The 27,071-nt window shown below is 41.7% G+C and overlaps 2 protein-coding genes across 12 annotated transcripts in view; one reads left to right on the top strand and one right to left on the bottom strand.

Annotated features, from left to right (window-relative positions):
- HSF2BP (heat shock transcription factor 2 binding protein) overlaps window positions 1-5,523 on the bottom strand; it is a 30,300-nt gene extending 24,777 nt beyond the window's left edge. Inside the window, exons 1-3 of one of the 7 annotated variants that reach the window (XM_084491793.1) lie at window positions 5,337-5,372; window positions 3,190-3,340; window positions 451-546 (exon numbers count right to left, since the gene is read on the bottom strand). Coding sequence is in view for 4 of the 7 variants with exons in the window: in XM_084491796.1 (XP_084347922.1) it covers window positions 3,190-3,340; window positions 5,337-5,372 (187 nt within the window). In the remaining 3 variants the exon portion in view is untranslated. Of the gene's footprint in view, window positions 1-284; window positions 401-450; window positions 547-3,189; window positions 3,341-5,336 lie in introns of those variants that run through there. The other 6 variants (XM_084491796.1, XM_084491791.1, XM_084491792.1 and 3 more) reach the window with 6 other exon arrangements.
- Window positions 5,524-5,527: 4 nt separating this feature from the next.
- Window positions 5,528-26,474, top strand: RRP1B (ribosomal RNA processing 1B). 5 transcript variants are annotated; one of them, XM_084491743.1, is made up of 17 exons: window positions 5,528-5,772; window positions 8,742-8,824; window positions 9,739-9,796; window positions 10,526-10,611; window positions 11,671-11,732; window positions 12,120-12,173; window positions 13,680-13,809; window positions 15,177-15,241; window positions 15,796-15,959; window positions 16,524-16,615; window positions 17,423-17,520; window positions 17,872-17,891; window positions 18,727-18,852; window positions 19,455-20,206; window positions 21,418-21,564; window positions 22,285-22,351; window positions 23,152-26,474. In XM_084491743.1, the coding sequence occupies exons 1-17, from the start codon at window positions 5,640-5,642 to the stop codon at window positions 23,340-23,342; spliced, it is 2,328 nt and encodes a 775-aa protein (XP_084347869.1). In that variant the 5' UTR covers window positions 5,528-5,639; the 3' UTR covers window positions 23,343-26,474. The 5 variants fall into 5 exon arrangements, with proteins under 5 accessions (XP_084347869.1, XP_084347868.1, XP_084347871.1 ...); XM_084491742.1 differs by having other exon boundaries at window positions 5,529-5,772; window positions 16,521-16,615; XM_084491746.1 differs by lacking the exon at window positions 5,528-5,772 and adding an exon at window positions 7,920-8,184 and having other exon boundaries at window positions 16,521-16,615.
- The last annotated feature ends 597 nt before the right edge of the window (window positions 26,475-27,071 follow it).

Here is a 27,071-nt window from a genome sequence, read left to right as displayed (position 1 = left end):
ATTAAAATGAAAGGAATTGATTGAATTTTTGAGGAACTACTCAAGTTAGTGGTAGGAAACTTTCTTTCTCTTCCCTCAAGTGAAGAAAGTCCAGTCCCACACACCTATTACCATGTGAATGTGGGTCTTAAGTGCTTGAGGGAAAGGCATCTTGAGTCAGAGCATTGATAAGCATGCTGTGCTTATCAATGCAAGAACCTCTTCATCCTTGCCAAGTACATCCAGTGGAACCAACCCGCAGGGAAACCCTCTGGCTCTGGAAGGAAAGGAATGAAACGAATCACCTCCTGCCTTTGGGAGGCTGGATCCACCCTGAATTCAGCAGCAGCACAGCCAGCAGGCACACAGACACTGCATCCTTCACTGCTGGACTTCAAAGGTCCTGGAACCAAAACTGAGCCAGGAGAAAGGGAATGCCATTAACTACTGTGTGTCAATACAGCACTACACCTTATCTTTTAACGTCTTCCAGATAAAACGGGAAGTATTATTCTCTATAGAGTATCCTGATGTTTTACGTCAAGGGAAATGAGGCTTAGGTCCACCCTATATGAAAAAAAAAAAAAAGGTAGTGTTTTAAGTTGATAAAAAGAGACCTACTTCTAGCTATGCCTTGTTCCTGGAAATTCCCTCTGTTATGTCCAATCAACTCTCCCAGCTGTGTACTCCTCTGCTCTGAAGTGAATTCAAAGTTGAATGCACCAGTCCCAACATTTGACAGCCCCTTACCACACAGCAGTTTAATGAACGCCAGAATAAACACCAGGCATTTTGCTGGCACCAAACATCACCACAGCTGTGCTGCTCACCCCCGGCACACCGTGTTCTTGCCAGCACACCAGGGAAGTCTCACCAGTTCTCCCACTGCCTGCAAGTCCCAGCCCTCTAGTAAAAAAGTTCCTTCCCTCTGGAGACTAAAATCTTGAAGCTGACACTGTCTACTTCATGCAAGTGAAGAGGAAGCTTTCACTAGCTACTTGGATGAGCAAAAAAATATGAATGACATCTTTATATACACAGGAAATACCTAATATTACCACTGCAGTAGTAAACCTCCTTTTGGGAAGAAGTGACATTTTTCTCTATGAGTAACAGCAGACTCACAAGCAGGCTTTGGGCAGGACAAAATAAGTGGCACATTTCAGCCCAGGTGGGCTCATTCTCATCCATGCTATAGGTCACACCAGGGTATTTTCTGGAACAGAGATCTGCTCACAAAGCTCTGGCAAGTGGAGAACTGAGTACAATCACAATGAACGCCACCGAGCGATGTAATTCCAAGACTGCCAGCAGCTGTGCTGGTGTCCCTGTGACATCCCATCTTCCGTGAACCAAATCTTCCTCTCAGCATGCTTCTGCCACTACAGAGGTGGGGTAGAGTGGAGTAGCAAAAATCACTTGACTTGTCCAACTGTAGTGCAAAAGAGTGGCAAAAGACTGAATAAATATTCAAACCACATCATTAATTTGAAGGGAAGTCTCTGTTGCGGGGATATACGTGAGATAATCTGAAGCTGACTCAGCTTCGGGCCTACAAGGCCGAAGAGCCTACAGAGTACTGGCTAGCCAGCAGAACATTTGGAAGAAAGCCTTAAAATCCCTGTGTTGACATCACAAATCTGCAGCTTGAAGACCCTGACACTTCACCCTGATGCCTGGCACAAGAAGTGTAAGAATGATCAGTGAGAGAAATCTCCAGACTGAGCACTAAAAATAAAAGGGTAAATCAAGGGTCTGACTAGCTGAGGTTCTTGAATCCTTAACCCAACTGGAAACTGTCCTTGATGTCGTACAACACAGATCATTTCCAGAACCTACATCACTTCTTATGACACGGATGATGTCCTGAGTGGCAGCAAGAGGGACAGGTGGCACAGTCTTCTCATCTCTATTGGTATTTGATGGCATGGAAAAATCCTTCCAAAGAGTGGATCATGGAGACAGCTGGAAACTTGGCCTCAGTATACCACTTGGTATCAGAGATGGGCCTTCAGGCTGTATCTCAGTCTTTCTTTGGAGGAGAAAAGGATGAAAAGCATTGGCACTAAGGTTCTGCCAGTGACTGCAGCAAATTATAATGCTTAGCATACGGTTCTGAAGAGGAGGAACCACTGGAGAACATGAGCATTTGAGCCACAATGTTTTCTAGGTATTCCACTGTAGTTCTCACTGAGAAAGCTCGGTAAGGAATTAGTTAATTGTAGAAAAGCAACCCGAAGCCAAAGGATCCTACGAAAAGTGGTTCCACATTTGTCTGACACCAAGACATCATTCCAGAAGGCCTTCTGAATGTGGACACCCACACCAGGAGGTAGGGACGTGCTAGACAGATCCTCCTTGGCCTGGCTGCTTGGGTGTTTGAGGGAGTCCCACACAGCAGGAGTCAAGCACAGACTCAGCATCAAGGCAGAGTTCTTAGCCAGACTTTGCAAATTAACCTTTGATTAATCACTTAATATTCCAGAAGATACACTCTTTCTAATCTGTTTGAATATTTGTCCCGTGTCTTTTCAGACAAAAGCGATTCCTAGGAGAACGAGTGAATTGTATTGCTGCACGTAAACTACATGCTAGGCACGGATCTGGCTCAGATTTGGTCCTGATGTCATGTTGGAAGTGATTTAGTTGTTGGAAAAATAATGCAAAGAGAATTAACACAGAACAAATGGACTCTGGGGACAGCAGTAAAAAGACTTTTGCAATAGTGTCTCCAACGTTTTTATTATTATTATACTTACGGCCATAAAAAATATACAGGCTAAAACCAAGACAAACTAGATATAAAAATATTACCTCTTCAGTCAGATTTAACTTCTTATCTGCTGCAATTCATCATTTTTATTATTTTGGTTTTTGTTTTTCATCTCAGAAGACATTTTGAAAAACAGAGTACTTATGCCTTCTCTCAAAGAAGAATTACTTTTTTTTTTTTTTTGGATACAGCTTCCTTTACTGGCTGAATTAAGTATGTTTTTGTCCACAGCAAAATATTTTTAAAGATTAATTTGGCGTAAGTCTAATTATTTCTAACGTAGTTTCTAATTTTCCTCATTACAATCACATTGATTTAATGAGGCAGTCATTGAACATTATAGTTTAATCTGGATTACCTCAACAAACTCTGTAACCATTCAAAAACCAGTTTATTCTAAGTAGTTTTGACAGAAACTGCAACATGGTACCACTCACTTGACTCAACAGCATCCAGTTTCTGGAATGTCCACAAGATATCCCCATTTAATATTTTGGGCAAGAAATCCCGCAATTGCATAACCTCAGTTGTCAGCCTTTCCAAATCACTCCTTCTAACCTTAACGAAGTCCTCTTTGGTCTCAGCCTTCTGAAATTGGGAAAAAAAACAAACAAACAAACAACAAAGACAACACACACACAAAAACCATACCCACAGAACACCACAAAAACCCTCCAACCAACAACAAAGATACCGCTACTGCTCTACAGTACTCCTTCTCTCTCAGACAAAAAGATTGTTCTGTATCACAGCATTTCAGAAATTCGTAACCTGATTTTAAAAAGGAACTAGCCAGTAATAATTTAAAACAAGACTCTGGAATAGAAACTCTACGACTGTAATCTAATTTTTGCCACTCTGGCCTGAAGCAAACCATATTACTTCTCTTCATGTTTCTTCACCTAAAATGTGTGCAAGGTCCCTCAGAATGTTTCAAAAATTAACATTCACATGTTTGAAACTGTTAACAGATGTACATATGCTGAGCTATTGTTTTGAGACAATTGTTTTTATTGTAAAGCATACGCTATAACTGTTTTTAATTAACTCAAGTATGTGCAAGATCCTCAGTCACCTTTGCTACATTACCACAGCTCTTTCAGAAGAAATTATATTTTTCAAAATAATTCACCTTTTGCAAGGAGCAAAAACAATTTGCAATCTAATCCCATATAGGAGTGACTCAATTCCAAGTAAATACAAGAAAAACATTTACTAATTTCCCCTTGCGCCAAGCTACTGCTCTGAAATAACTTCAATTTCGAAGTCCAAGAGAACATGCATTAATTTTAAGATGATACAGAAATTTCTGTATATGAACTCCTAAACTCCAGTTTCCAATGTTTGTATATATGCCCACTGCTGTATCTTAAAAAGGTTACCATACACACACCAACAAAGGTTTAACTTCCCTTGCCTAACACATTAAGCACCTAGTATGCTTTCACAAAGCAAAAAATACATCTCCAAGCACCACTTTGCTTTCTGAGAATGCTCCAAATCTCAGTAATTGAGATCCTTTATGTAGAATATAACAACTTTTTCAAGAAGGAAGACGGTATCAGAGAACAACGTAAGAAGCCATCTCCTAGAGGTACAAAGCATACCATCCCCACAGCCATCTCAAGTCGAGCTGCCCAGGACTGATGGAGGTTGTTATTACTGGGTACCTCTCCCAGTCCCACAGAACATGGGACTACCATTTCTATCCTTTCCAGCCACCTTCTACAGTTCTCCTTCCCTACTCCCTCAGGTTAACCGCTTTCTTATACATTTGCTTCCTGACCACTTTCTTTCCTATCTCTCTCAATCCTAGACACTTGCATGGACAAAGCAGGCCAGTTCCAGTTGTCCCACTTCATAGAATCATAGAACCATTAGGGTTGGAAAAGACCTCCAGGATCATCTGGTCCAACCATCCCCCTACCACCAATGTCACCCACTAAACCCTGTCCCTAAGCGCCACGTCCAACCTCTCCTTGAACACCCCCAGGGACGGTGACTCCACCACCTCCCTGGGCAACCTGTTCCAACACCTGTCTGCTCTTTCTGAATACTACTATACTCTTTTAATTTTTCTTCAGAGACGTCAGACCCAGAATGAAGGCATGGAAGGAAGGTTTTCAACTAAAGTCACGTTTAGGAAGTGCTTATGGCAAAGCACGGCCAAGTACCACCACATCACACAAGTCACTGAAAAACAACTGATTTCGGTCTCAAGAACGTATGGAGGACATATATGGCAGCAGGACTTTGTGATGGAGTGGCATGTGAACGCCTGTACTGATATGAAGCCCAGAAAGGCCGGTAGTGTCCAAAACGTGGCAGAAGCAGGAAAATAGCATCATTTGCTACCAGAACCAGAACAAAACACGCTGCTGAAGCAGCAGGAGTGCGGTATGAAACGCACACCACAGCGAAACCACCCCGCGTGCGTCGCTCTCATCACAAATACAGCGTTCAGACAGTTTTTATTTCCAATATTGGCAGCGCAGCCCCGCACAGCACCCCCCTCCCCACACCACCCAGCGACCAGCACAAAATGGCGGCGGCTCCCCTCGTTCCCCGCCGCCCTCCGCGCTACCTGCGCGTCCCCCTCGAGGCCCGCGCGGCGCCGCATGGCGGGGCGCGTGACGTCACGCCCGGATCCCCCGGGTCCCCGTGACGTCACCGGCGACGAATAAAACCTTATTTGGGCAAGGGCGCGGGCAGGGGGAGGGAAGGAAGGGAGGAAGGGGGGAGGTTGGCTGGAGGAAGCAGCAGCGCGATGACGCCAGAGGGAAGCGCCGGGACGGGCAGGGCCGTGCTGTGCAGGGCCGGGCCGGCACCGCGCGGCTGGCAGCGTGCGGGCAGAGCCGAGCCGGGCTGTGCAGGGCCGGGCTGAGCCATGGCTCCCGCCGCCGTGCCGGCGCCCGAGGTGCAGTTCGCGCAGCGCCTGGCCGCCAACGAGAAGCGCATCCGCGACCGCGCCGTCAAGAAGCTGCGGGGCTACATCAGCGGCCGCACGCAGCGCCCTGACGGTACTGGGGGGGAGGAAGGGGGGGCTCGGCTCGCTTGTGCGGGCTTGGGGTTGTGTTTTTTGTTTTGTTTTGTTTTGTTTTGTTTTCTCCCCTTTCATTCTTTTTTAATTTATATATTTATTAATTTAGGGGTCTGCTGGCCCACGTGGAGCCCCGCGTGGCTGCCCAGACCTGTCTAGACACCAAGAGCTCAGCTGGAAGGCTCGTTTCAATCTAAATCCTTGCAGAGACGCCGAGGAACGTGTTATTTCTTCCCTCTCCCAGAAATATTTGAGCTATTAGCCGTATTTAACAGAGAGAGGAGCACGTAAGAGCAGCCTTACTGGGCTAGGCCAGCAGCTCATCCCATTTCTGGCAGTCACCATAGACCTAGGGGATGCCTAGGGATCAGTATGAGCAAGCCCGTGTACATGGGTATTCCCCCCTACATATTTCCAAAGTTTCCATCTGTTTTTAGCTCTGGAGACATCCTATGCTGGATATGACATCTCTGTATTTCATACTTCTCTGCACATCTTACTACAAAGCACAAATTCCTCTTGAGTATGTGTTTGGCTAGGTGGAGAGGAGCACCCTAACTGAGGGAAGAGGTTGCATATTCGGCTAATGCCTTAAAATATTAGGAAACTAACACGGGGAAACCATGAGTTGGAGTGTCAGCCTTTTGCATGTTAAGGTTAACCTGCCGTGAAAGGCAAACAACTGGGAAACCAGGGTGACTTAATTTCCAGTGCTCTTAGATTGACTTGCTCTGAGGTGCTGTGTAGGCCGGTAATATCAAAATTTAAGTTAACTTTTTCAGACTTGCAGAGAAAGTATTATGTTGAAGAGAGATTTAAGTTATTAATGAGTGGGTTTATATCCAGGCAGGGTTCTGCCAGAGATGAGGGTCACGTCAGGTAACCCAGCAAGACACTTGAACTCAAACAATCGAGAATTTGCTGTCTTTTCAAAGAGGGGGTAGAGTTCCTGCTGTGTTCGCTCCAGTCAGATCCTTCACAGGTAGACAGAACACAAGCCGAGGACTGTTCAGTATGGCCCATGCTAGGCCATGCTGGGGAAGGTTTGAAGAGACAGAGCCTTCCTTACTTGATTTTAAAGAAGTTACCTTCTGGAGAAGGTACAGAACAGCTGAAGTCCTTATGTGTTTGCAGTTGAGCTTGGATGAGCATGTTATTCCTCGGAAGTGTTCATTTTATTTTATTTTTTTTCATGTTAATTCATTCTTCATGCCTTGAAAGAGGAAAGGTGTGCTGGATTGGAGGGTCACATTTGCTGGTATCGTCTAATATCTTGTATAGAGAAATTAGTAAATGAGTTGGTGAAAGAACAGTAAGAGTAAATGTGTTAAAAGAGGAAAGATTGTGAGGTGTGTTTAAGTGCTAGCTGTGTTTACATGAGCCCAGTTCTGTAAAGGATTTTTAAGTATACCATTCCCACTGAAATAAGCTTGTTGAGATTATCTACGATAAATCAACAATTTTAATTAGCATTGTCAAACCAGAATAACTCCCAAACAGAAATGCTAACAAGACTTTCATTAAAGTAGCATGTCTTCAGTGGTCACTTATGGGTGATTACAAGCTCCCCACACTGTACATAGGGACAGAGTTACAGTCCAGACATGAAGGCCAAACTTTCTCAAGGTACCTTTTAGGTAAAGAAGGCCTTCAGTTTTGCCCACTGCATTTAGGCTGAGATTTTAAAATAACCTTGCCAGAATGATTTTTTGCCAGCAGTGGATGGTGATGGCAGGGCTCGCAAAATGGAAAAATAAAATTAAAAAAAAAAAAAGTCTTAAAAAGTACTTTTTGAGTGGCTGGGAAAAGGAACATGCTCTGGACCAATTTGGTCAGGGTGCTTTGTCAAAATGACAAAGGGCCGCCTAGGACACTTTTAAAAGCCCACAGTGTCTGAAAAGCAACCCTGTGGGAAGCCCATGTTCCTGAGACAAAGTCTCTTGGGCCATCTTTATAGATAGAAGCTGATGTCCCTGCCTAATAAGCCGATGTCCCCATAAGCCTAATATCTAATGCCTCTATAGAGTTAATGCTTCTTACTGCTACATATGTAGCATATGGATCTGTTAAAAACAAAAAATTGAATATTAAATCAGTGAATCAAATGGTATCATGTTTAATCTTAACATCACTGACAAATCCAAGTTAAACTTTTAATTAATACTAGTAGGCATACTGCTTCCTCCGCATGTATTTTGCATATACCTTCCCCCACCTCTACTTCCTTTCTTTTTAACTAAGCGTGACTGTAGATGATTTAACTAAGATGTTTACAGTTTTTTGTCTGAGTAAAGAGTGGTGCAGTAGTGATGATTGCTTTCAGATGACTTGTTTCCAGGAGAACATGCTCAGTTTGGATCTAACAACAGGCTGTAGCTTGAAAATAGCTCTGGTAGGTTTTTGCAGCTACTTTGTATGCTGTTAAAATTCTCGCAAATGTACTTGAGATCTCTAATTGTTTTTTAAAGCATTCTTTCCAGGTAGTACTTTCTGTCTGTAATGTGTGCTTTTGGCTGCAATGTGAATTCTTACACTGTTTGTAGTGAAAATAATCTTTGCTGTTAAAATTCAGGTGATACTGTACCATCAGGACTAAATGCAATGGAAAGATTTTCATTACAGTTGCTCAGGCTCTTTGATTATGCATCTTAATGTAGAGGGAAATTTGTTGACTGTCAGAAGCATACACTATCTAATGAAGCCACATCTCATCTACGGTTTCTTTGAAATCTTTGTTACTTTGGCACAAGATAGAAGCCTAAAGTCATGGAATGACTAAACTAGGCCGAGTGGTCTTCCAGTTAGTCTGCTTACGGTGGGAATCAACATTTGGCTAAGAAAATATAACAAAAGTGAAGAAGAGCAGGGAAGAGAGACTACTGCTTGAAAGCACGCGGGTGGAAATTTGGTGGATTTTTCATTTTCATTCAATCTTCTTGTATTCCACAGGTGGCTTCAGCCAGGATGAACTGCTAAAAATATGGAAGGGGCTGTTCTATTGCATGTGGATGCAGGATAAACCTCTGCTACAGGTATAGTAACTGCTTTTATGTTTGCCTGAGTGGGTCTCCTAAAACATACTAATTTACAATAGTGAAAATGGCCGTGGTGCGTCTTGCACGCTTCTCTTTCTTTCCCTACTGTTCATATGTGGTGTGTGCAGGAGAGGTGACCAATTCTGTGATCCTCATCACACGAACAGAAGCCTAAATGGTGTGGTGCTTGCAATCACCCTTTCCAAAGCAGGTGTAGCTGTTTTCCTTCCAAATGAAATACACGTAGTTATAAAGTGCATGGATTTGGTGGGACTACAGAAGTAGCAGCAGGTTGCCCTTAACTGTAACTTCAATATACATGTAACCTTCAGTAAGTCTAGTTCAAAACTTTCAAACTTCCTTTTCTTTTGTTATTATGAAGAGTTTGGTGGCATGGGCACTTCCTCCACTACAGTTTTTGCTTCCTCCTCCACTTCGTCTACCTGCTTTCAAAAGATAACAGTTTCGAACTACTGAGCCTTGGTTACCTCACTTAACCAGTTTTCAAATCAGTTGTCTCTTTCCCTGAACAAGATTTATCTCATAAGTAGTACAGAGTTCTCCACCTACAATTAACCTACATTAAAACAGTACCCCTGGGATTTCATAGCATTTGTTAATTCAAATCCACTGGATTATTCACCTCCCAATTTAGTTTTGTCTGCTACCAAAAGGATGACTTGTGCAGAGACCTGATAAATGAACAGGGCTTGATAGCCTCGATTCTTTTCTTAAAATGGACCTAAATCCAGTAGAAGGACAGCAATGGTGCTAAAGCAGCTGCTAAGAGAATATTTCTTAATTTTGAGGGATGTTTTTTTCTATTCCTACTTGCTGTTTTCTGGTTGAATGTGTAGTGAGGAGACCAAGCTCTGAAACATGCTCTACTAACTGTATTTACGTACTTTTAGGAAGAACTTGCAAATAACATCGCACAGCTTATCCACGTGATTCAGAATACAGAGGCTCGTAAGTACTATTTCATTATCTGACTCACTTTAAGCCCACTGTCACAGTCCTAGAATAGAGGCAGCAAGATATGGGTGGTTCCTTGTTTTTTCCTTTGTTTGTTGTCCATCTGGAATGTGTGATTGCATTAAGGGAAGCATCTGTGCCCTGAATCAGATGCAGTTTGTTTCTGGTTGTTGCAGGGAAAGGATTGCACCTCCAGTGCAATAAAGGAGAGATTTCACAGGCGAAGCAAACTTGTCCCCTTACTTTGCCATTCTGCAGCTACTTGTTCTGGGTATATCGTACTCAAAACCAACCTTGTTTCATGAGCTGTGAAGTGTACAAACTGCACGTGAAATACAGTGCTTGGTCAGTGCCAAAACTAGCATGGGTAGACATGAGTGCAGAATGGGTGTTTTGCTCTAACTTTTGCATATGTAACAGAAAATGTACATATACAAAGCTCAGGCTCAGGAATTTTCTTTTGTTATAATTCTCCCCGTAGCTGCGCTCACCTTTAAAAGCAGCTGTGTGCCTTTTCTGGTGTTTTTCTGAAGTTCAATCAACTTGTCCTTGTACTCATCTCAAACAGGTCTTCCCTTAGCTCTATCCCAATCCTTGGGCAAATCCCCAGGAAAAAAAAAATCATCTCTTCCTCATGTTGAAGTGACTCCTTGAGATTTTTAGGTTAGTGAAAGAAACTCTTGTGCCAGATGTGCTGATGATTTTTTTCTTATTTTCTTACAGGACACTTGTTCATTCAGACATTTTGGCAAACTATGAGCCGTGAATGGAATGGGATAGACAATCTGCGTCTTGATAAGTATTATATGGTAATACTAATTAGCTCACTTGTAGATCTTTTCTGGTGGAAATGGTGGCGGTGTGTTGGAAGACAGCTTTGTATGTGCATTTATGTATATTGTTAGAGAAGACAAGTGACTATCTTTGTGATGCATTGCAAGACACTTGTTCTAAAAGCTTTCAGTCACTGTCCAAGATCTTAAAGTAATTATTTGTCATGCCATGAGTGCTTTTTTGCTTGCCTTCCTTTATAACAGTAATACTTCTCATGGATTTTCATTGGGAAAAGCTTCTTAGGGAGGAAGCTATTTTCTTGCATAAGTGCCCTCACTACGTATTAATACTGTCTAGGTGGACACTGCATCAGCATCAATAATTTAGATCAGACTATTTAAAGACATTTATGACCCTATATAAAAAAAGCAGTTGTCACTAGAACACCGACTTTCCATCAGTAATGCACCCACTGTAGTAAGTTCAGCTATCAGTTCTTTCTACAGGAAACACTGTATTAAAAGACAGTAAAATCAGTGAAAGAACACTCTTAAAAGACCTGCCTTTGTAGAGAATGAAATCAAGGTAATCTTTTTATTTGAAAGAAGCTAATTGCAGGCACAGTTGCTGCTGTATTTTTTTTTTTTTTTTGCTCAGCGTTAGCAGAAAGCAGGTAACTCAGTAAGTGTTCTGAGCCAGTTTAATGTAGCTGGTTTACATGTGGCTGTCTCTTAGCGAAAGGTTCCAGTCAATTAAATGATTATTGTTATAATCTGTCTTTATTGTTGCCTCCAGCTGAAATTGTGGGTTTTTAGACTTGGCAGCACTTAATGAAGAAATCAGGGTGATGGAGCAGGAGAAAGCTGTATGGTAGAGACAGTCATTGATTTTGCTGGGCTCACGATATGAGAATAGTTTATTGTCTTTGGAGCCTCGCTGCATCCATCTGTAGCTTGACATAATAGACAAGTCTGTCAATGTTTGGGGGAGGAAGCTTTTCATCTTCTACTATGAAGAGCTTTACAAAGAAATCTATTCCTATTACAGCACACCAACTCTTTATGAACGCGTGTAACAGATTTTGTACTTTGCAGCTAATCCGTCTGATTTTGAGGCAATCTTTCGAAGTGCTGAAAAGAAATGGCTGGGATGAAAGGTAGGCAGACTTCTGAATGTAATTTCTTCATAGTGAAGTTACCCAATTTATTTCTTATCTACATTTAATAGATCCTTTTTCTCTGCAGATGGCGCTGTCAGGAAGTCTTAGCACTAAGGCACAGTGGTTCTCTGGATCTCTTATGATACATAGCTTAGAAATAAAGGAGTCTTGAAATACGAGACCTACAAATATATGATGGGGTTTGCCAAATCTTTTTTACTTAGCCAAAAGAGTTAGCAGTGGAACATCATCTCTGGAGAGATTAGACCGAGTCAGCGTCCCAGAAAGCACAGAAAAGGAATTTATTCTTGGTTGTAGTGTGTTTCTCACTAGCTCTGTCTTTTCTATTTTTAATTTCACTCTGATGACTTGCCTTTTCATGAGGCTGAACTGGAAGTTACTACTGAATTGTATACAACAGGGAGCCAGTTTACATCAGTGAGTTTGTTTGTATTTCTTCCATATCCTATCAAATGGCAAGTAATTGCAGGCATCTTGCTCTGTTTAGAGCATCTCTAAGATGCGTTTAAACCAATGGAAGAGCTTTAAAGTCTTTTAATTGTAGGCCATCAAGCACTTCAAGTTTATCCTTTATCTCTCATGCTTTCTGGAATGCAGATGCATGTAGGTGTGATATTATGGAAACAGAAGGGAATGCAACGCTGAAGTACCTGTCATCCCCTCTGTTTTACCTTAATTTGGTATTGGGTAAATGACCACAGGTTGAAGAGCTAAAAGTGCTCCTTAAAAAGCAACAGAAAGTGTGGGAGGAAGGAACTGGAGGAGGCTTGACAAAGCCAGTACTCTTTCCCACACGCATTTCCATGGCAGAGACGTGGTCACCCGGAGTGATCTCTGACAAAGTGTCATTACTTAGCCTGCCTTCTTCCACCTTCACTGGAGGTATGGCCTGGAGGACCCTCTTCATGAGGGGAGGCAGTGTGGGAAGAGAAGATCACGAATTCCTCTCGCTGCAGAGTGAGGGGGCTCAAGATCCACATTTCCCCTTTGGCTTTCCTCTGCACAGCTTTTGAGCCACTTTGCCCCAAGCCTGTAGTGTTGCATGGGGTTGTTGTGGCCAAAGTGCAGGACCCGGCACTTAGCCATGTTGAACCTCATCCCCTTGGCCTCTGCCCATCGACCCATCCTGTCCAGGTCCCTCTGCAGGGCCTTCCTACGTTCCTGCAGATCGACACTTCCCCCAGCTTGGTGTGATAGCATGTCTTTTTGAGCCATGTGATTCCAGCAGTGGGAAGTATTTGTTGGTAGTCCAGAAGTTACTTACTGAACAGAGCCACAGCCCTTACAGCTCAATCACTTCTGGCTTGAGCTCTTGGGATGATGACATTTCACACCTGACAGCCTGCAATCTGTTCTTTGGTGTAAATGTTTTGCTCTAAGGGACAGTGGATAGTATGCTTCAATGCAGGCAAAGTCTGCACAGCTGAAATGAGTTTGAGAAGGATCAGTGTTAAAATTTAACTGTCGGGTGCACACCAAAATGAAAATGGTCTTGTAAAACAGTGGGTGGTAGGTGTTGCCTATCAAGGATGAAATGTGTGAGCTGGGGCTTTAGGAATGCCCTGCTCAAATGGCAGAAGCCCTCATCCTATCCATCAACCATATGGGATAGTAAAGTTCAGTCTGTGTTAATTTTAAAAACATCATTTCCACTGCAGCAAACTGTGCTGGATTGTAATGCTACAAAATACTCTAGAATGTAAGGGGTTCTAATTATGGATGGATTATTTAATTGGTTTTCAAGATGTGAAAATTCATCACTGGATTTATTTCTTGCGGCTGTTGAACAGCCATCTTAAGAACTGGTAAAACTGGGAATGGCTAGAGTTTGTTTTCAAAGCAAACAGAATCTGAGCAATTGAATATGAATATCTTGCTCTCTTTCTTTTTTTTCCCTTTTTTTTTTTTTTTTTTTTTTTGTAGTCTAAGAGAACTATTACTGCAGCTATTAATGAAAGAAGTTATGGACCCGGACAGCAATACTCCCAACGGAATAAAGTTCCATCTCATTGACATCTATCTTCAAGAATTGGCTAAAGTTGGTGCAAAGGAGGTTAGAACATGTCTTAATTTTCTTCCTGATTAATGTCAACTGTGGCATTCAGCACTTCAGAAGAAACACAGTTTTTGTGTATTAGTGTACAAAGCGAGTAGTATTAGAGTACAAAGTGTAGTAATATAGTAGTTTCTCTCAGGTTCCTGACTACTGATATCCTCTCCAAATTGAGGTTGGAAATAGCAGTCAAAGAGTTTTACCATTCTCATTTGTTTGTTTCACAGAATGGACTTAAATTCTTTTCCCTTGCACAAACATGTTTGCTAGTCCTTGCTTTCACAAAGACTGACAGAAAGCCTGTTCTTGGCTGATTCTCTAATACACCAAAATAGAGGAGGAAAATAAGCTTTCAAAGGTCTGTTTTTTTTTTTGTTGTTGTTGCTGTCAGACCTGTGCAGTAAGCAAGTTACCCTCTAAATCGAGTTGTTTTGCTGATCACAACTGTCTTTCTCTGCTGTAGATTGCTGCCTGCTTTTGTTTCAGGTGCCCTTAATTTTGGTAGATGCTGTAGAGTTTTGCAGCAGCTGAAAGCCCGTTGCTGCAGCTGTTGTTACTGACTTCTCTTACGAGTGTTTCTCCTGTTAGTCTACAAGGCTAAGCTGTTTGCTGCCTCATGCTTAGTTTCAGGCTCATTTTTCTCCTTGTTTATGGCATCTGATACTAATCATACGAAGTGGCTGAAAGTGTCAGTAGTTTTCCACTAGTATCCTTTTGCAGTCAGTATCACAAGCTATCCTGCCTGCAGCTTCTGTTGCTCTAGATTGTGGAGTGAGAGAGAGGGCTCCACAAGAAAAGCGTCTGGTCTTGGAGCATAAATAATGTCTGCAGCTCCCTAGTAATAGAGCTCTCAGTCCATGGCTAAGCCACTTCAAGTGACCGTGGGGACTTAGACTTATAGACTACTTGAAATCACAGGCAGCGTTTATAAATTGAGTTGAGGGAGGGGTCTTTAGTAGTATTTTAAATGACAGTGTTTTGGGCTAGGCTGTCAGGTTAAGAGAAACACAGATCTTACTCATGTTTACACTGTGGGCTTTCTTTGTGAAAGAGCATCAAACAATTCAAGGTTTCTTGGCCTCACTTTTCCATTTCTGAAATAAGAAGCCTCATCATATTTCCTCTACTCAGAAGGTTAAAGGTTGCAAAGCAATTAGCATTTTTACAATGCTTCCAGGGAGTATCTGGAAGTTAGTGGTAGCAGTGGTAAGAAAAAGTCACTGGATGTTCCCCTTGGTTGGAATTAGCATGCTGAAAGACTGACATAATTTCTTAAAAATAATTTCCTGCCACACCAAACGTTGAAGGAATTTGAGTGTGCATGTATAATATTTCCTGTGCTAATTATTTTTTTTCTAATCATACAGCTCACAGCAGACCAGAATCTCAAGTTCATTGAACCTTTCTGCAAGTTTGTTGCCAAATCAAAGGAGTAAGTTTAATGCGAGGATAAGTATTTCTTAAGAATTAAGAAATTCTGCAACAATGCTCTGCGTCCAAATAAACGGGTTAAAGAAGATAACGTAGTGTAACTTCAGAATGTAGAGAAAGAAAGATATTTTACTGTGTATACAGTCGTTTGAAGATAACTGATGTTTATCAAAGTTACAAATAACCATTATGGATTTATTAAAAAAATATATATCTGTTGGTTAGTTTTGTTTTTAAAATGCATAGTGCAGCTGATCTGGTTAGATTTCACTGTTGCTGCAATGTAGTGTAAAGCAGTATATAAAAACAGTGAAATTTAAGAGGGGAACATTGGCAGGACACCCTACTCACCTATGATTATTTCAATTTAAAGACCTGCTGTTTAGGAAGTACCAGGTTCACTTTCCTTATCTGGAGATCTAGATGCTCTTCTGTGTTCTTCCTTCTTACACATTTTCCCTATGTCCCCCAAATTTCCATTTTTTTTGAACATGAGAAGGTAGGGTTTGTATGCTTCTGCCTTCCCATTCTCATTTCTACTCTCTTATAATACAGTCATAGCGTGATGCATGCTGTAGCCGGTGGTATCCTTGAAGTCATTGTGGATCAGTCCCCTTATGCCATTGAGGACCTAATGAAAGAACTGGGCAGTGACAGCGATGGGGAAGGCGTGTCTGACGACGATGAACACGGAAATGATGAGGTGCTTAAAACCAAAGGTGAGGAGAAAATTCTAAGTGGCCTTGGTAATACTAGGATCACAAAAATTCTGCTTCTTAGAAATACATTTCTGTTCTGAACCACTCAAGCACACATTGAGAGGGTGATGGATGGGTAATTGTGATTTGATCCCCTCAGATGAGCTTAAACAGAGTGGTTCCTCTAGAACACGTCACAAACATGAGCGGTCTCTGTTAAACCAAACAAGAATCAGCTTTCCACAACAGTGGGAGATAATCTGGTCTTGCTTTTGGCTCTTGGATATTCAGAACCTTTTTTTTGAAGATGTGGTTTTGGCTTCCTGTGAGGGCTTAAAGTTTAGAAAAGGGAAGAAAAGGCCAAGCAGGAATGTTTTGAATCCAGATATGCTTTGGTACAGAGATGATTCAGAAGCACTCAGATAAGCAATACACAAGCAATGCATTAATGGCGACATAAAGTAGTTAAATCGGTACAGATTTCCAAGATACTGTGAAGAAAAATGCACCTATATGAGAGCTGTGCTTGGCATGTCTGTTTTTACAAGCTAAACATTAATATTCATTCCTTTTTTATTGCAGCAGATAAATGCTTTTCAAAAAAATCAGCGCAGAGCTCTGAAAAAACAGAGGATGTTAATGAAAATGCTGATGATGCTATTGGGCCTGTTCTTCAGGTTTGTTGCTTGCTTTCTTTGTTAATAGTACTTTCCCTGTTTTCATTTTTTTGGATCCTTTTCAAGAAGTACTGAAATAAAGGGTGTTAATTGGATAAACATATTAAAAAATGTTAATCCCCTCCTACCTTAGTGTACGTTGGTATTTATGTAATGTACTCTGGGTACTTCTGGGTACTTCATAAGAAAATAAATCCATGTTTAATGGATTCCTTCTTCCCCTCTACCATTCCTTCTGCTCTTCCTTTCCTGTTTGAAGAGTTCAGGAATGTCTGGCAAAAGCCAAATCACTATGAATAGTGAAGCAGTCAGCGTAAGTTTTATTGACAGTAAGAGCAAAAGTAATGGGTGATGGGATGCATAGGAGGAACAGTAACATGTTGCAGTCTGTGTTTTCAAGACCTTCCGGTGCAGTGTAGTGTTCTTGAAATACCACATGAATGCGTTTGGATCCTCTTCACGGAGCTGTGGCTTTGAAGCAAGGATTGGGATGTGTGATACTTTAAATCTGGTATATAAATATTTTGGGGAGTTTTGAAATTGGTTGGCTTCTCTCATCAATAGGAATTAAGGTTAGAAATGTTTTGGGAAGTGATACAAAGTTCAACCGCTCTGTTAAAGAAGCAACCATCTGTAAAAGGCAGTGTACATGTGAGAAGGGGTGTAAATTTCAACAGAGAAAATTACTTTGGGTTTAAAGGACGTGTTTGCTACTTGAAACGTTGGTAATTTTAGTTTTATTGAGTAATGTGAGTTTCATTGCATGATAGGCCAACTAAAAAAATGTCGCTTACTTTCCTCCAACAGTTTGATTATAAGGCTGTTGCTGACAAACTCTTTGAATTGGCGAGCAAGAAAAATATACCTGCACGTAACAGAAAGCGTCTGTACAAGCTGGTCAAAAAGTGAGTTCTGTTGAAATATCACATCTGCTGCAGCTGTTTATCTACACTGGGTGGCTTTGTACTGCAAGATGACATTGGATTGTGTTGCAAGATGACATTAGATGGTATATGACACAAGTTACATGGTACAGGAGAAGTGTTAAATTCCTCTTGTCTGAAAACTTCCAGGTTTTGGGTTTCCGAGGCACATCTCTTCTGGAATGAGCACTTGTATTTTCCTGTGTAAAATACGTTGTTCTTATTTTGAGAAAAGTATCATAAAGTATGGTGACACTATGCTGCTATTGCTATCATTAGTACTAAATCAGTAATACTCTTGTTTTCCTTCTCTCCCTCCCTCCTCACCTCCAGGTTCCAGGACTTGTCAGAAGGTAAGGACTGAGCAGCGTACAGAGATGGTTTCTTTTCATTAAATGATATGTAATGTTCCCCATACAATATGTATTGTAAATCTTTTTGTAGTGTGTATGTCAAGGATTTTGTGCCCAAAGAAGGGCAGTGAAGCTGGTGAAGCATCTGGAGATCAAGTCGTAGGAGAAGCAGTTGAGGGAAATGGGGTTATTTAGCCTAGAGAAAAGGGGGCTCAGGGGAGGCCTTATTGGTCTCAGCAATGATCTCAAAGGAGGCTGTAGCAGTGTAGGGGTCCGTCTCTTCTCCCAGGCAGCAAGTGAAAGGACAAGAGGAAATAGGCTCAGGTTGCACTAGGGGAGGTTTAGGGTGGATACTAGGAGAAATTTTTTCACTGAAATGGTTGTGAGGGATTGGAACAGGCTGCCCAGGGAAGTGGTTGAGTCACCATCCCTGGAGGTATTCAGAAAACGTGTACATGTGGTGCTTAGGGACATGGGTTAGTGGTAGACTTGGCAGTGCACTTGATGACATTGGAGGTCTTCCAACCTAAGAGACTCCATTCTATGATACTGTAGTGTTATGTTTTGTTTGTGTTTTTTTTTTTTCCTTTGACCTCATTAAGACACACTGTATGTTTTTGGTGAAATGGCCAAATCCTCATCACAGTTTGGCCAGCCCTGTGCTTTGTCCATAAATATTTATTTTTTACTTAAATAAGAACCATTGGTATGATTTTCTTTTGGCCTGAATGGGGAACAGGGAGTTGATTTTCCTTCTGTGGGAGTTATGCTGTATATGCACAGCGACATAAGAATACCGGTAGTTTTCAGGTACCTTACCCTTCATCCTCAACAGGAATCTTCCCCGACGATCTTCCTGAAGAAGTTTCTACAGATGAAGATGATGATACATTCAGCAGGGGACGGCGAAAGAAAAAAACTGTCAGACCTTTGGAGAAAAACAATTTGGAAAAAGTAAAAGGTAAGGCAAGATCAGCCTTTGGAAGAGAGACTATCTGTAATCACTTGTGCGATTAGGCAAAGTATCAGAGCTGTTCTGAAGATGGCATAACCTGTTCTTCAGAGTGCACTGATCTGTATTGTATTGCAGAGAACGTTAAATGTGAAATTAAGGTCTCTTTGAAAGGGGTGGATATTTTATTACAAATTTTGAGGCAAAGATCATGTTGGTTTTGATCGGAGGCAGAAATGGAAGCAGTTGTTTGCATTAGTCCGTGGAGCTCTTCTGTTTAATGCAGGAAAACAAATACAACAGTCATCTTGAAATCGAATGACTTAAAATACAGGAATTTGGGAAGGTTCTGGAAAGGTGAAGAACTTCTAAGAAGTACATGCAAATGTCTCTAGCATCATGGTTTATACTGACAGGACAAATGCTGAATTGTACCCAAAAATATTTCACCAAATTACTGAACCTTGATTAGCTGTAATAGTAAAACTTCAGTGATGGTTGGTAGCAGGAAAATGCTGTGCCTGTTGGGGGTGGGCAGGGGGAATAACTAAAGTTGCTCTAAGTTCCTTTGTGTTTCACGTCTGTGTTGTGTGGTATTCCTCTTGGAGCAGACTCAGGGAAGGATGAAGAAGAAGCTTCAAGTGCGCAGGAGACCTCAGTTCATCAGAAGAGGAGGAAAAAAAGGAAGAAGCGGGACAGCCTAAGCGCTGATTCTGGAAAAGCTGATGGAAGCTGTGAGGAGGGAACAGCTGAAACATCTGGATCTATTGTGTGTAACCAGGGAGACGTGTCAGAAAATAACAAGGAAAGGAAGAAAAAGAAATTGCTAGTAAATGAGGTGAACGAGACCAAAAATGTTGTAACTGACACCAGAGATAAGCACAGCACCTCTGTGCAGAGCAGTCAGACTGACACGGAACAGAGTAAAAAGACTCAGTCAAAGAAAACGAATCCAAAAGTGCAGAACGTTCCTGCAAAGCCTGCGTGTCAGAATGGACCTGCTAATGCCAACGGGGCAGAGGATGTCAGCCCGTCTGTCACGCCGCTAATTTCTAAGGTTGTGAAAAAGAAACAAAAAGCAGAGTCTGTCCTGGTCAATGGGGATGCCTGTTTGCAGCAGACTGGCCTGAAGTCCAACAAGGAGAGCTTGCCTGGGATGCCGTCAAGAGATGCAGACTCTGAATCCGTACCCTCCAAGAAGGTCAAATTGAAGAAAAAGGCAAAGCTGGTTAGTTTGGAAGGGATGAAGGTCTCCAGCCAGAAAGCAGCAACCCTGAAAAAGAAGAGAAAAGTGAAAGAGGTGCTAAACTCTGTTGAAGCCAATGGAGTTCTGGAGACTGCGTGCAAGAAAAGCAGACAGGAGGTACGTAGATCTCTCTCTCTCCCCACCCCACTCCCCAGCCTTCCTTGCAAACTGCCAGGCTACTTTTCAAGCCTGGCTTCAGCTTTCTGAGTGTGGGACTTGATGAGCAGTTTGCGTGCTGATGTCATTATGTACTGTTACCAAAAGGACCAGGTTCCCAGAAATCCCCACCCTTGCCACATTTTTACGCCTTCTTATGCAATGGCATTAAAGCCTGTGCTAGGTACTCACCTGAAAACCTCATGTAGCTGAGGTTTGTAGTATTTTCAGTGTGGGTCTTTGGTTGTGTTTTGTTTTTTTTTGCCTCTCCTGGTTATTTATTCATTTGCACTGGGTCTGTGGTTGAGCTTACAGCATGCTTACGAAGGGCACGTTTTGGCAAAAAGGTGGGAATGCAAAAAGGGTGGCAGCACTTGTCTGTTGGCTGACTGGTCAGTCAGTACACAAACCAGTGGGCCACTTTTTCCATGTGCAATTCCAAAGAAACAACAGAACTTGCTGTTTCTTGCTCAATCCATGAAGCTGTGTGTGTGTGTTTTGGGTGGGGAGGGGTCATGAAAGTAATTTTGGAAGTTGAGTCAGGAGAAGGAGAGTACTGGTTTTAAGTGAGCAGAGTGAAGCTTAAATAAGATAAATAAATATGGAAGAAATCAGGCTTTGCCAATTTTTTTTTAATTGCTTGAGAAATGGTGTTTTATTTCCTAGTTTCAGTAAGGTAATATTGGTCTCTTACCCAGAAATTGAGTGACATATAAAAATAAAATCTTCAAATATTGAGAGGGAGGAGGAGAAAACTTCCACGGTAGTTCACAGACAACAGGCTGGAAGGCTCTGGAGCAGTACGTTTTGTTTTGTTAGTGGCACTGCCATTGCAGGTCCTGAGAATTGCCTTGTGCTGGAGAGAAGGGTTACTGCAAATGGCAATACTCACTATGAATCGGAGGGGAAGGCATCAAACCAGTAACAACATACGCTTGCTGGATTTCTTAAGTGTACACAGATGTCATAGTCTGCTTTTTTTTTTTTTTTGTCTCCATCCCAGCCTAAAGATGAATTTGTTCATTAGCTGAATCTCTCTTCCATTTAGAGGTACTGTGGAAGAGATCTTGCTTAAAGCCAAGAAAAACAAAAGACACCATCAGCACTTAACTGGGCATAGTTAGCTACAGTGCTTTTGTGCTGAGAGGATTTCTTCCCTTCCCTCTTCCCAGGAAAGCAGCACCGCCCTAGCACCATTGAAGAAAAAGAAGGCAAAACCAGGAAGCGATTTTGTAAAATTTGAAAAATCAACTTCACCAAAGCCGGTATTCTTCAGGAAAGCCAAAAGCGCCATCTCTGCCACCAGGGCCTCCATGCAGGTAATGTGATCTCACAAATGGCAGCGAGGTCTTGCCACAGGTTTCTTCCTAAAACACACGCCCAAACTAAGTGCGTGTACGTCCTTACTCATGCTGTCTCTTCCAGTCTGTGTTAATCTCCTGACACAAGCAGATAAACCTAGAAATACCGTTGCATTTCCTTGCAGACAGAGCCACATGTGGCTCCAGAGTTTCAGAAAATGAGTTGTAGGCATCTTGAAAGTCTCTTCTTCCTTCCACACAAACCTCAAAAATACCTTTCTGTTAAAAGGATGTCATTCTGAACCTGCTCGTTTCACAAGAAAACGCAAGCATTAACTGACTTTCAGTCGTGCTAAGGGACTCTGAGCCTTCGTTTCTTCCCACTTGCAGAAGCTGGTAGCAGTAAGCTGGTAGAAGCTGGAGGCAGTAAGACTACCTTCTTTTCTAAACCTTTTCAACATTCATCTTTTCAAGTCCTCTTTGAACTTTGAGGCATGGGAGTATTGAAGCCAGTGTGTTTAATACACAAAATCTTGTTTGTTATTGAATTATGTGAGGACCTTAGGGGGAATGTCACTTCTCTGCACATTCAATGTTTGCTTTTAGCTGGAAGAACGGTGCTGTCGTAGCAGAGGGCGGTATCTCAGTGGTAGAGAATTGGAGGGGATGGAGGTAGAAGAATTCATACTGCTGCCTCAGAAGTCTTACTTTATTTTCTGTCTTTATTTTGCTTCCCAGCTGAATAAACTGCAATCGTCCGGCTCCAAAAAAGTCACCTTTGGCTTGAATAAAAACATGACTGCTGGTGAGTAATACATCTGTGTGTCTCCACAGTCTCTCGTGTTGCCAAGGAAGGGGGAGGCTGTCCACATTCACATACCCTCCCTCCCTCTCTCTCACGGTCTCATCCCTTTTTGTCTACATACTTGTGGACAGTTCATGAACTGGTTTATAAACCATCCTCAAGTTCCTGTCCAGAGGAGGCGCTGAAATTCAGGATGTTCTGCCCAAAATGCTAGACTTGGGTGAATCTAGGGTGCTACTTGACTGACTGGCAGATGGAGCCTTGCAGACTGAAAACAGCGCAGCAGTGACGAGCTCTCTTTCCTGAGCCTCCCGTTACGCCGGGTGCCTCTCAGGAAGCAGATGCACTTCATGTTCTTCATTGCTGAGTGCTGTTTATTAGAACAAAGGAGTTGATGTGATGAGCTCAGGCTGTATTATAGCAAAGCTTCACTTTTTGTTTGCTGCTGATTTATTATAGTAATGAGTAGATAAATATCAGCCCTGCTCTGGATCCCACATGTAAGCAGACAGTTTTCCCTGTTAAACTTTTGTGCTATGGAGCAAGACATTTACTTATTCCATGTATTCATTTAGCTACTCTTTTTACTCCGACGTGTGCTATAGACAAAGTTCAAATGCAGAATAGAGGGGTTTGGTATATGTATTTATGTTAATATAACACAGCTGCACAAAGAACAGAAATGCACATCTACTAGTGGAGGGGATAACCAGGAACTTCCAGGGTTGGACAGTTCCACAATTGATCGATTGGACCTGAGAATTGCATTGCTTTTAACCTGCTTGCTTGGTTTTCGACAGAATTTAAAAAGACAGACAAAAGTATCTTGGTGAGCCCAGAAGGACTGTCCCGTGTAGCTTTCAATCCTGAGCAGAAACCCCGTCACGGAGTGCTGAAGTCACCTGCAGGTACCCCAACAGGAGAGCCGAAGCTGAAGAAACCCTTTACTGTTCCAGCTAAGAAGAAATCAACTGCTGTGGACTTCTTTTAAACCAACAGATGTGGCCTACTTTTGTACAGAACATTTTGCTAAACTAGAACGTTCTCTGGAGGTATTTTGAACTTGTTTATTTTTTTAAGTTAATATAAATTGTATATACAAGATTCTGGTTGTGACCTGGGACATTGCTATTTTGACACCACTTCAGCTGTATCTTGAAATATTTGTTTTTTTTTCTATTAACGGAAAAGAAACAAAATCCAATCTCTGCTCAGGTGTGGTCTAGAAAAAGTCTGGTCTCTGTCCATGTAATTCCCAAGAGACCCATGAATTTAGTAAAGGAAAGTTGAGGGTTAGATTGTTCTGGGAAACTTTTGAGCCAGTTAAAGAAAACTTGCACTTCATGCTGTTAAACTGTCTCTCACTGGATAGGGCTTAAAGAGGAAAAAGACACAGATTTTTAACCCTATTAGTTGTTCGTGTAACTTCAAGTTTTACCCCATCATTTTTCCCGTGTCAACCTTCTCATCTGTTGATTCTTCTAGAAATAATGATTACCTCACGTCTCTGCTTAACACCAGCTGGACTTGCTTAGCTTTGCCCAAGTGAGCAAGCTTCTCCTGGAATGATAAATGCCTGGCTGCTCGAGTGATCACTGATCCAAATCACAGTGGGCTGCCTGTAGAGCTGAGAACACTCACCATGTTATTTTCAGTAACACAAGTGCCAAAGCTGACTTACACTTGTCTTATTGTAAGCTGGCTTCTTCTCTCTACTGTAACCAAAATAATGCTCTCACATGAAAGAAATCCTTGATATGACTCCAGGTGGTCTCCCTCCCACCCCTCCGTCCCCAGTGCTGACTTTCCTGAAGGTCTCATGAGGATCCTAATTTCCCTCTCTAGCAGCTGGCGTCACCACATTTTACCAGAGCTCAGATCTCATTCAGTGAATGAACTTCTGATTGTAGTAAAGCTAGATCAGCGTAGTGCATCCTTGGCTATAGGGTACGCATCTCTCGAACTTTTGGTGCCTCTCAACACAGGGTGAAACTCTACAGCCCGAACAGTTTGGTTTTGGCTTTGATGTAGAAGCGGAAGGGAGTTCTTTCTGCAGCATTTCCTTGTATTAAGTTTTTATTTGGAATCTCTTACTACTGCTGTGCATGCTTTGATTTTTTTTTTTCTTTGCTTCTTTGGTACAGAATGAGGTGTACTTCTCTGAGAGTCTATGAATGTGTTTTGAGGGGGAACTGTGAGGAAGGGGAGAGCAAACAGAAGTGAACTGCTGATACGGTTGAAAGATTTGAAATCTTTCAATGGAAGTTTTGCTTATGCAAATAAAGAAAAGGCTTTGCAGCAGATCTCTACATTAGAGTTCAGTTTCAAAGCACGACCTGGTGCCAGAACAAAGCTGTTCATCAAACTTCCCACCAGCTGCTTCCAGGATCCTTTAAGAGAGGGAGTAGGCCTGCATCATTACTTTGTCTTAAAACTGATAAACATCTGGCTGCTTCAGCCAGCAAAATTAAACACTGTGGCATAATGTATTTGCTTACTTAAATACTACTTTTTAACAGTCTTTGGTACTGATTGTCCTCTGACAGATTACTCCCCACAAGTAACTGGGTTGAAACCACTCTTTCATAGTTCCCCTGGAATTCCTTCAAAACACTTGTGTACTTGTAGATTGCTAGTTGGTCTGGTTACTCAATTCTGATCCATGCTGCTTCTTGCACTAAATTTGTGGTACTGCCATCAGTGTTAGAAAGTCATTTTGCTCTTGTCTTTTCTCATATAAAGGACTGATTTTTTTTTTTTTTTTAAGTTTCTATTGGTTTAACTGATCAGTAAAGAACTCTGGAGAATACATCTGATAAAATTGATGATATCTGCTGTTCGAGCAAGTATTGTTGATCTTACTTTAAAATGTCATTGTTTATTAGCATAATGAAATTTTCTGACAAGACAATAAGTATGTTTGTACCTTTATCTTGTCCTGTGGGTGAGAAGTCGTCTGTGGAATATGCATTAAAAAAAAAAATTTGTATGTGCATGGCTGTAAATGCAGTATGTTGAAGATGCAATATTCCTCCTAGGATAGAGACACAAGCAATCAGTAGGTGGATCTGGTTTGCATAGATAAATCAAGGATCGGGCTGCATTGGGATTTGGTTTGTTATTTATAACCTATTATGGAAATGTATTTAACTGATTGTCTAAATCTCTTTCAATTGGCTCTGAATCTTTGGAACCTGTTGCTTGTCCAAATGCCCTGTTGCCCACGGTACTAAATGGAACAGGCAGAAATGGCAGTCAATTTTTTAGCTAAAATTTTAGTGATGTGGTTGTGTGTTGGGATTTATGCATAATGGTGTGCCATGACGCTGATACAACGTTTTGTACATATGCATGTGGAGTGTGTATTGTCTTCAGCAGTGTCTAGAATTTCATTCAGGACAACTTCACAAACAAAAATCCAACGCTGTTGATTCAGTTTCATTGGTATTGTTGGGTTAAATTGAGTAATTTACCCAAAATATTTGCATAGTGAAAATTATAATGAACATTGAAGACAAAAAATAATAATAATAATAAAGGAAAAGAAAAATGGATAAATGTAACACCTGGGATACCCACTGCACAGACACAATGGCACTGTAAGGTGAGGTGCATTTATAGGGGGGAAAAAAGTAAAAGAAAAACTGATCTAACCTGTTTGATGTCTCTTCATAGTTTTTTCAGAGTTATTCCAATTCTACAGCTGCCATTCACTCTATGAGTTAAAATACATTTCTGGCATACCTTTTAAAAGACAGTATTTTATAATGGTTATCTACATTTATGTTACAAACCTGATCAGCTTTTGCATTTCTTAAGCTCAAATAGTTTATAATTCTTTATAGCTTCAAGAGAACTCAAAAGCACAAAATTCAGTAACGTAAAAAGTTGAAACTATATTTGGGTTGTTGGGCATGTAAGATCTTTTGTAGTCTATCAAAGCTTTGTGACTTGGAAGGCATCAAATGCCCTTTTTTGTATTTCCTGTGCTTAGACTCATTACATGCATTAAAACGTTCCGTGCATCATTTATGTACCTCTGCAACAGCATTGTTAATGCAAGTTTGGTGTCTGAGCATTAGACCATTTAGTCTCATTCAATAAATCATTTTTTTTTCTTGTGGATGTTGTGTTTTGGGTAAATTTGTTAATGTGGGGGGTAAGATACGGGGCCTGTTTGAAAGCAGGAACTTCTTGTGTTCACGCTGCTTTCTCTCTTGTTGTATGCTGTATGAGGTAACCAAAAGCCATGAAGACTCTGTCCGAAGTAGTGTAGGGCTGTGATAGGATACACCTGGAGCTACTGGCTTTTGGGATTGCACCATAGAGAAGACAGCAGCAGCTGAGCAATTGCTGAAAAGAAGCAAAGTAGCTCCAACACTATCAGTCCTTGGCAATTAAGATCGGTAGCTGAAGCAATAATATGGTGCAATGTGTACTTCAAAGGTACAACAGTGCAGGTACCAAAGTAGGTAAGAGATGGGCACCCTAAAAACTGTTTCCATAAAGGAGGCTGTAGCGAGGTGGGGGTTGGTCTGTTCCCCCACGTGCCTGGTGACAGGACGAGGGGGAATGGGCTTAAGTTGAGCCAGGGGAGTTTTGGGTTAGATGTTAGGAAGAACTTCTTCACTGAAAGGGTTGTTAGGCATTGGAACGGGCTGCCCAGGGAAGTGGTGGAGTCACCATCCCTGGAAGTCTTCAAAAGACGTTTAGATGTAGA

The sequence above is a fragment of the Aythya ferina genome (genome assembly GCF_964211825.1).
Source record: "Aythya ferina genome assembly, chromosome: 1".
Taxonomy (NCBI): Eukaryota; Metazoa; Chordata; class Aves; order Anseriformes; family Anatidae; genus Aythya; species Aythya ferina.
This window is presented reverse-complemented; position numbering and strand designations above follow the sequence as displayed.

Excerpts from the sequence above, each read along its gene's own strand:
- RRP1B (XM_084491742.1), top strand. The coding sequence starts at position 5,640 with ATGGCTCCCGCCGCCGTGCCGGCGCCCGAGGTGCAGTTCGCGCAGCGC. Across the intron at positions 16,616-17,422 it reads CTATTGGGCCTGTTCTTCAG|TTTGATTATAAGGCTGTTGC; the intron begins GTTTGTTGCTTG and ends TTCCTCCAACAG. Across the intron at positions 17,521-17,871 it reads CTGTACAAGCTGGTCAAAAA|GTTCCAGGACTTGTCAGAAG; the intron begins GTGAGTTCTGTT and ends CCTCACCTCCAG.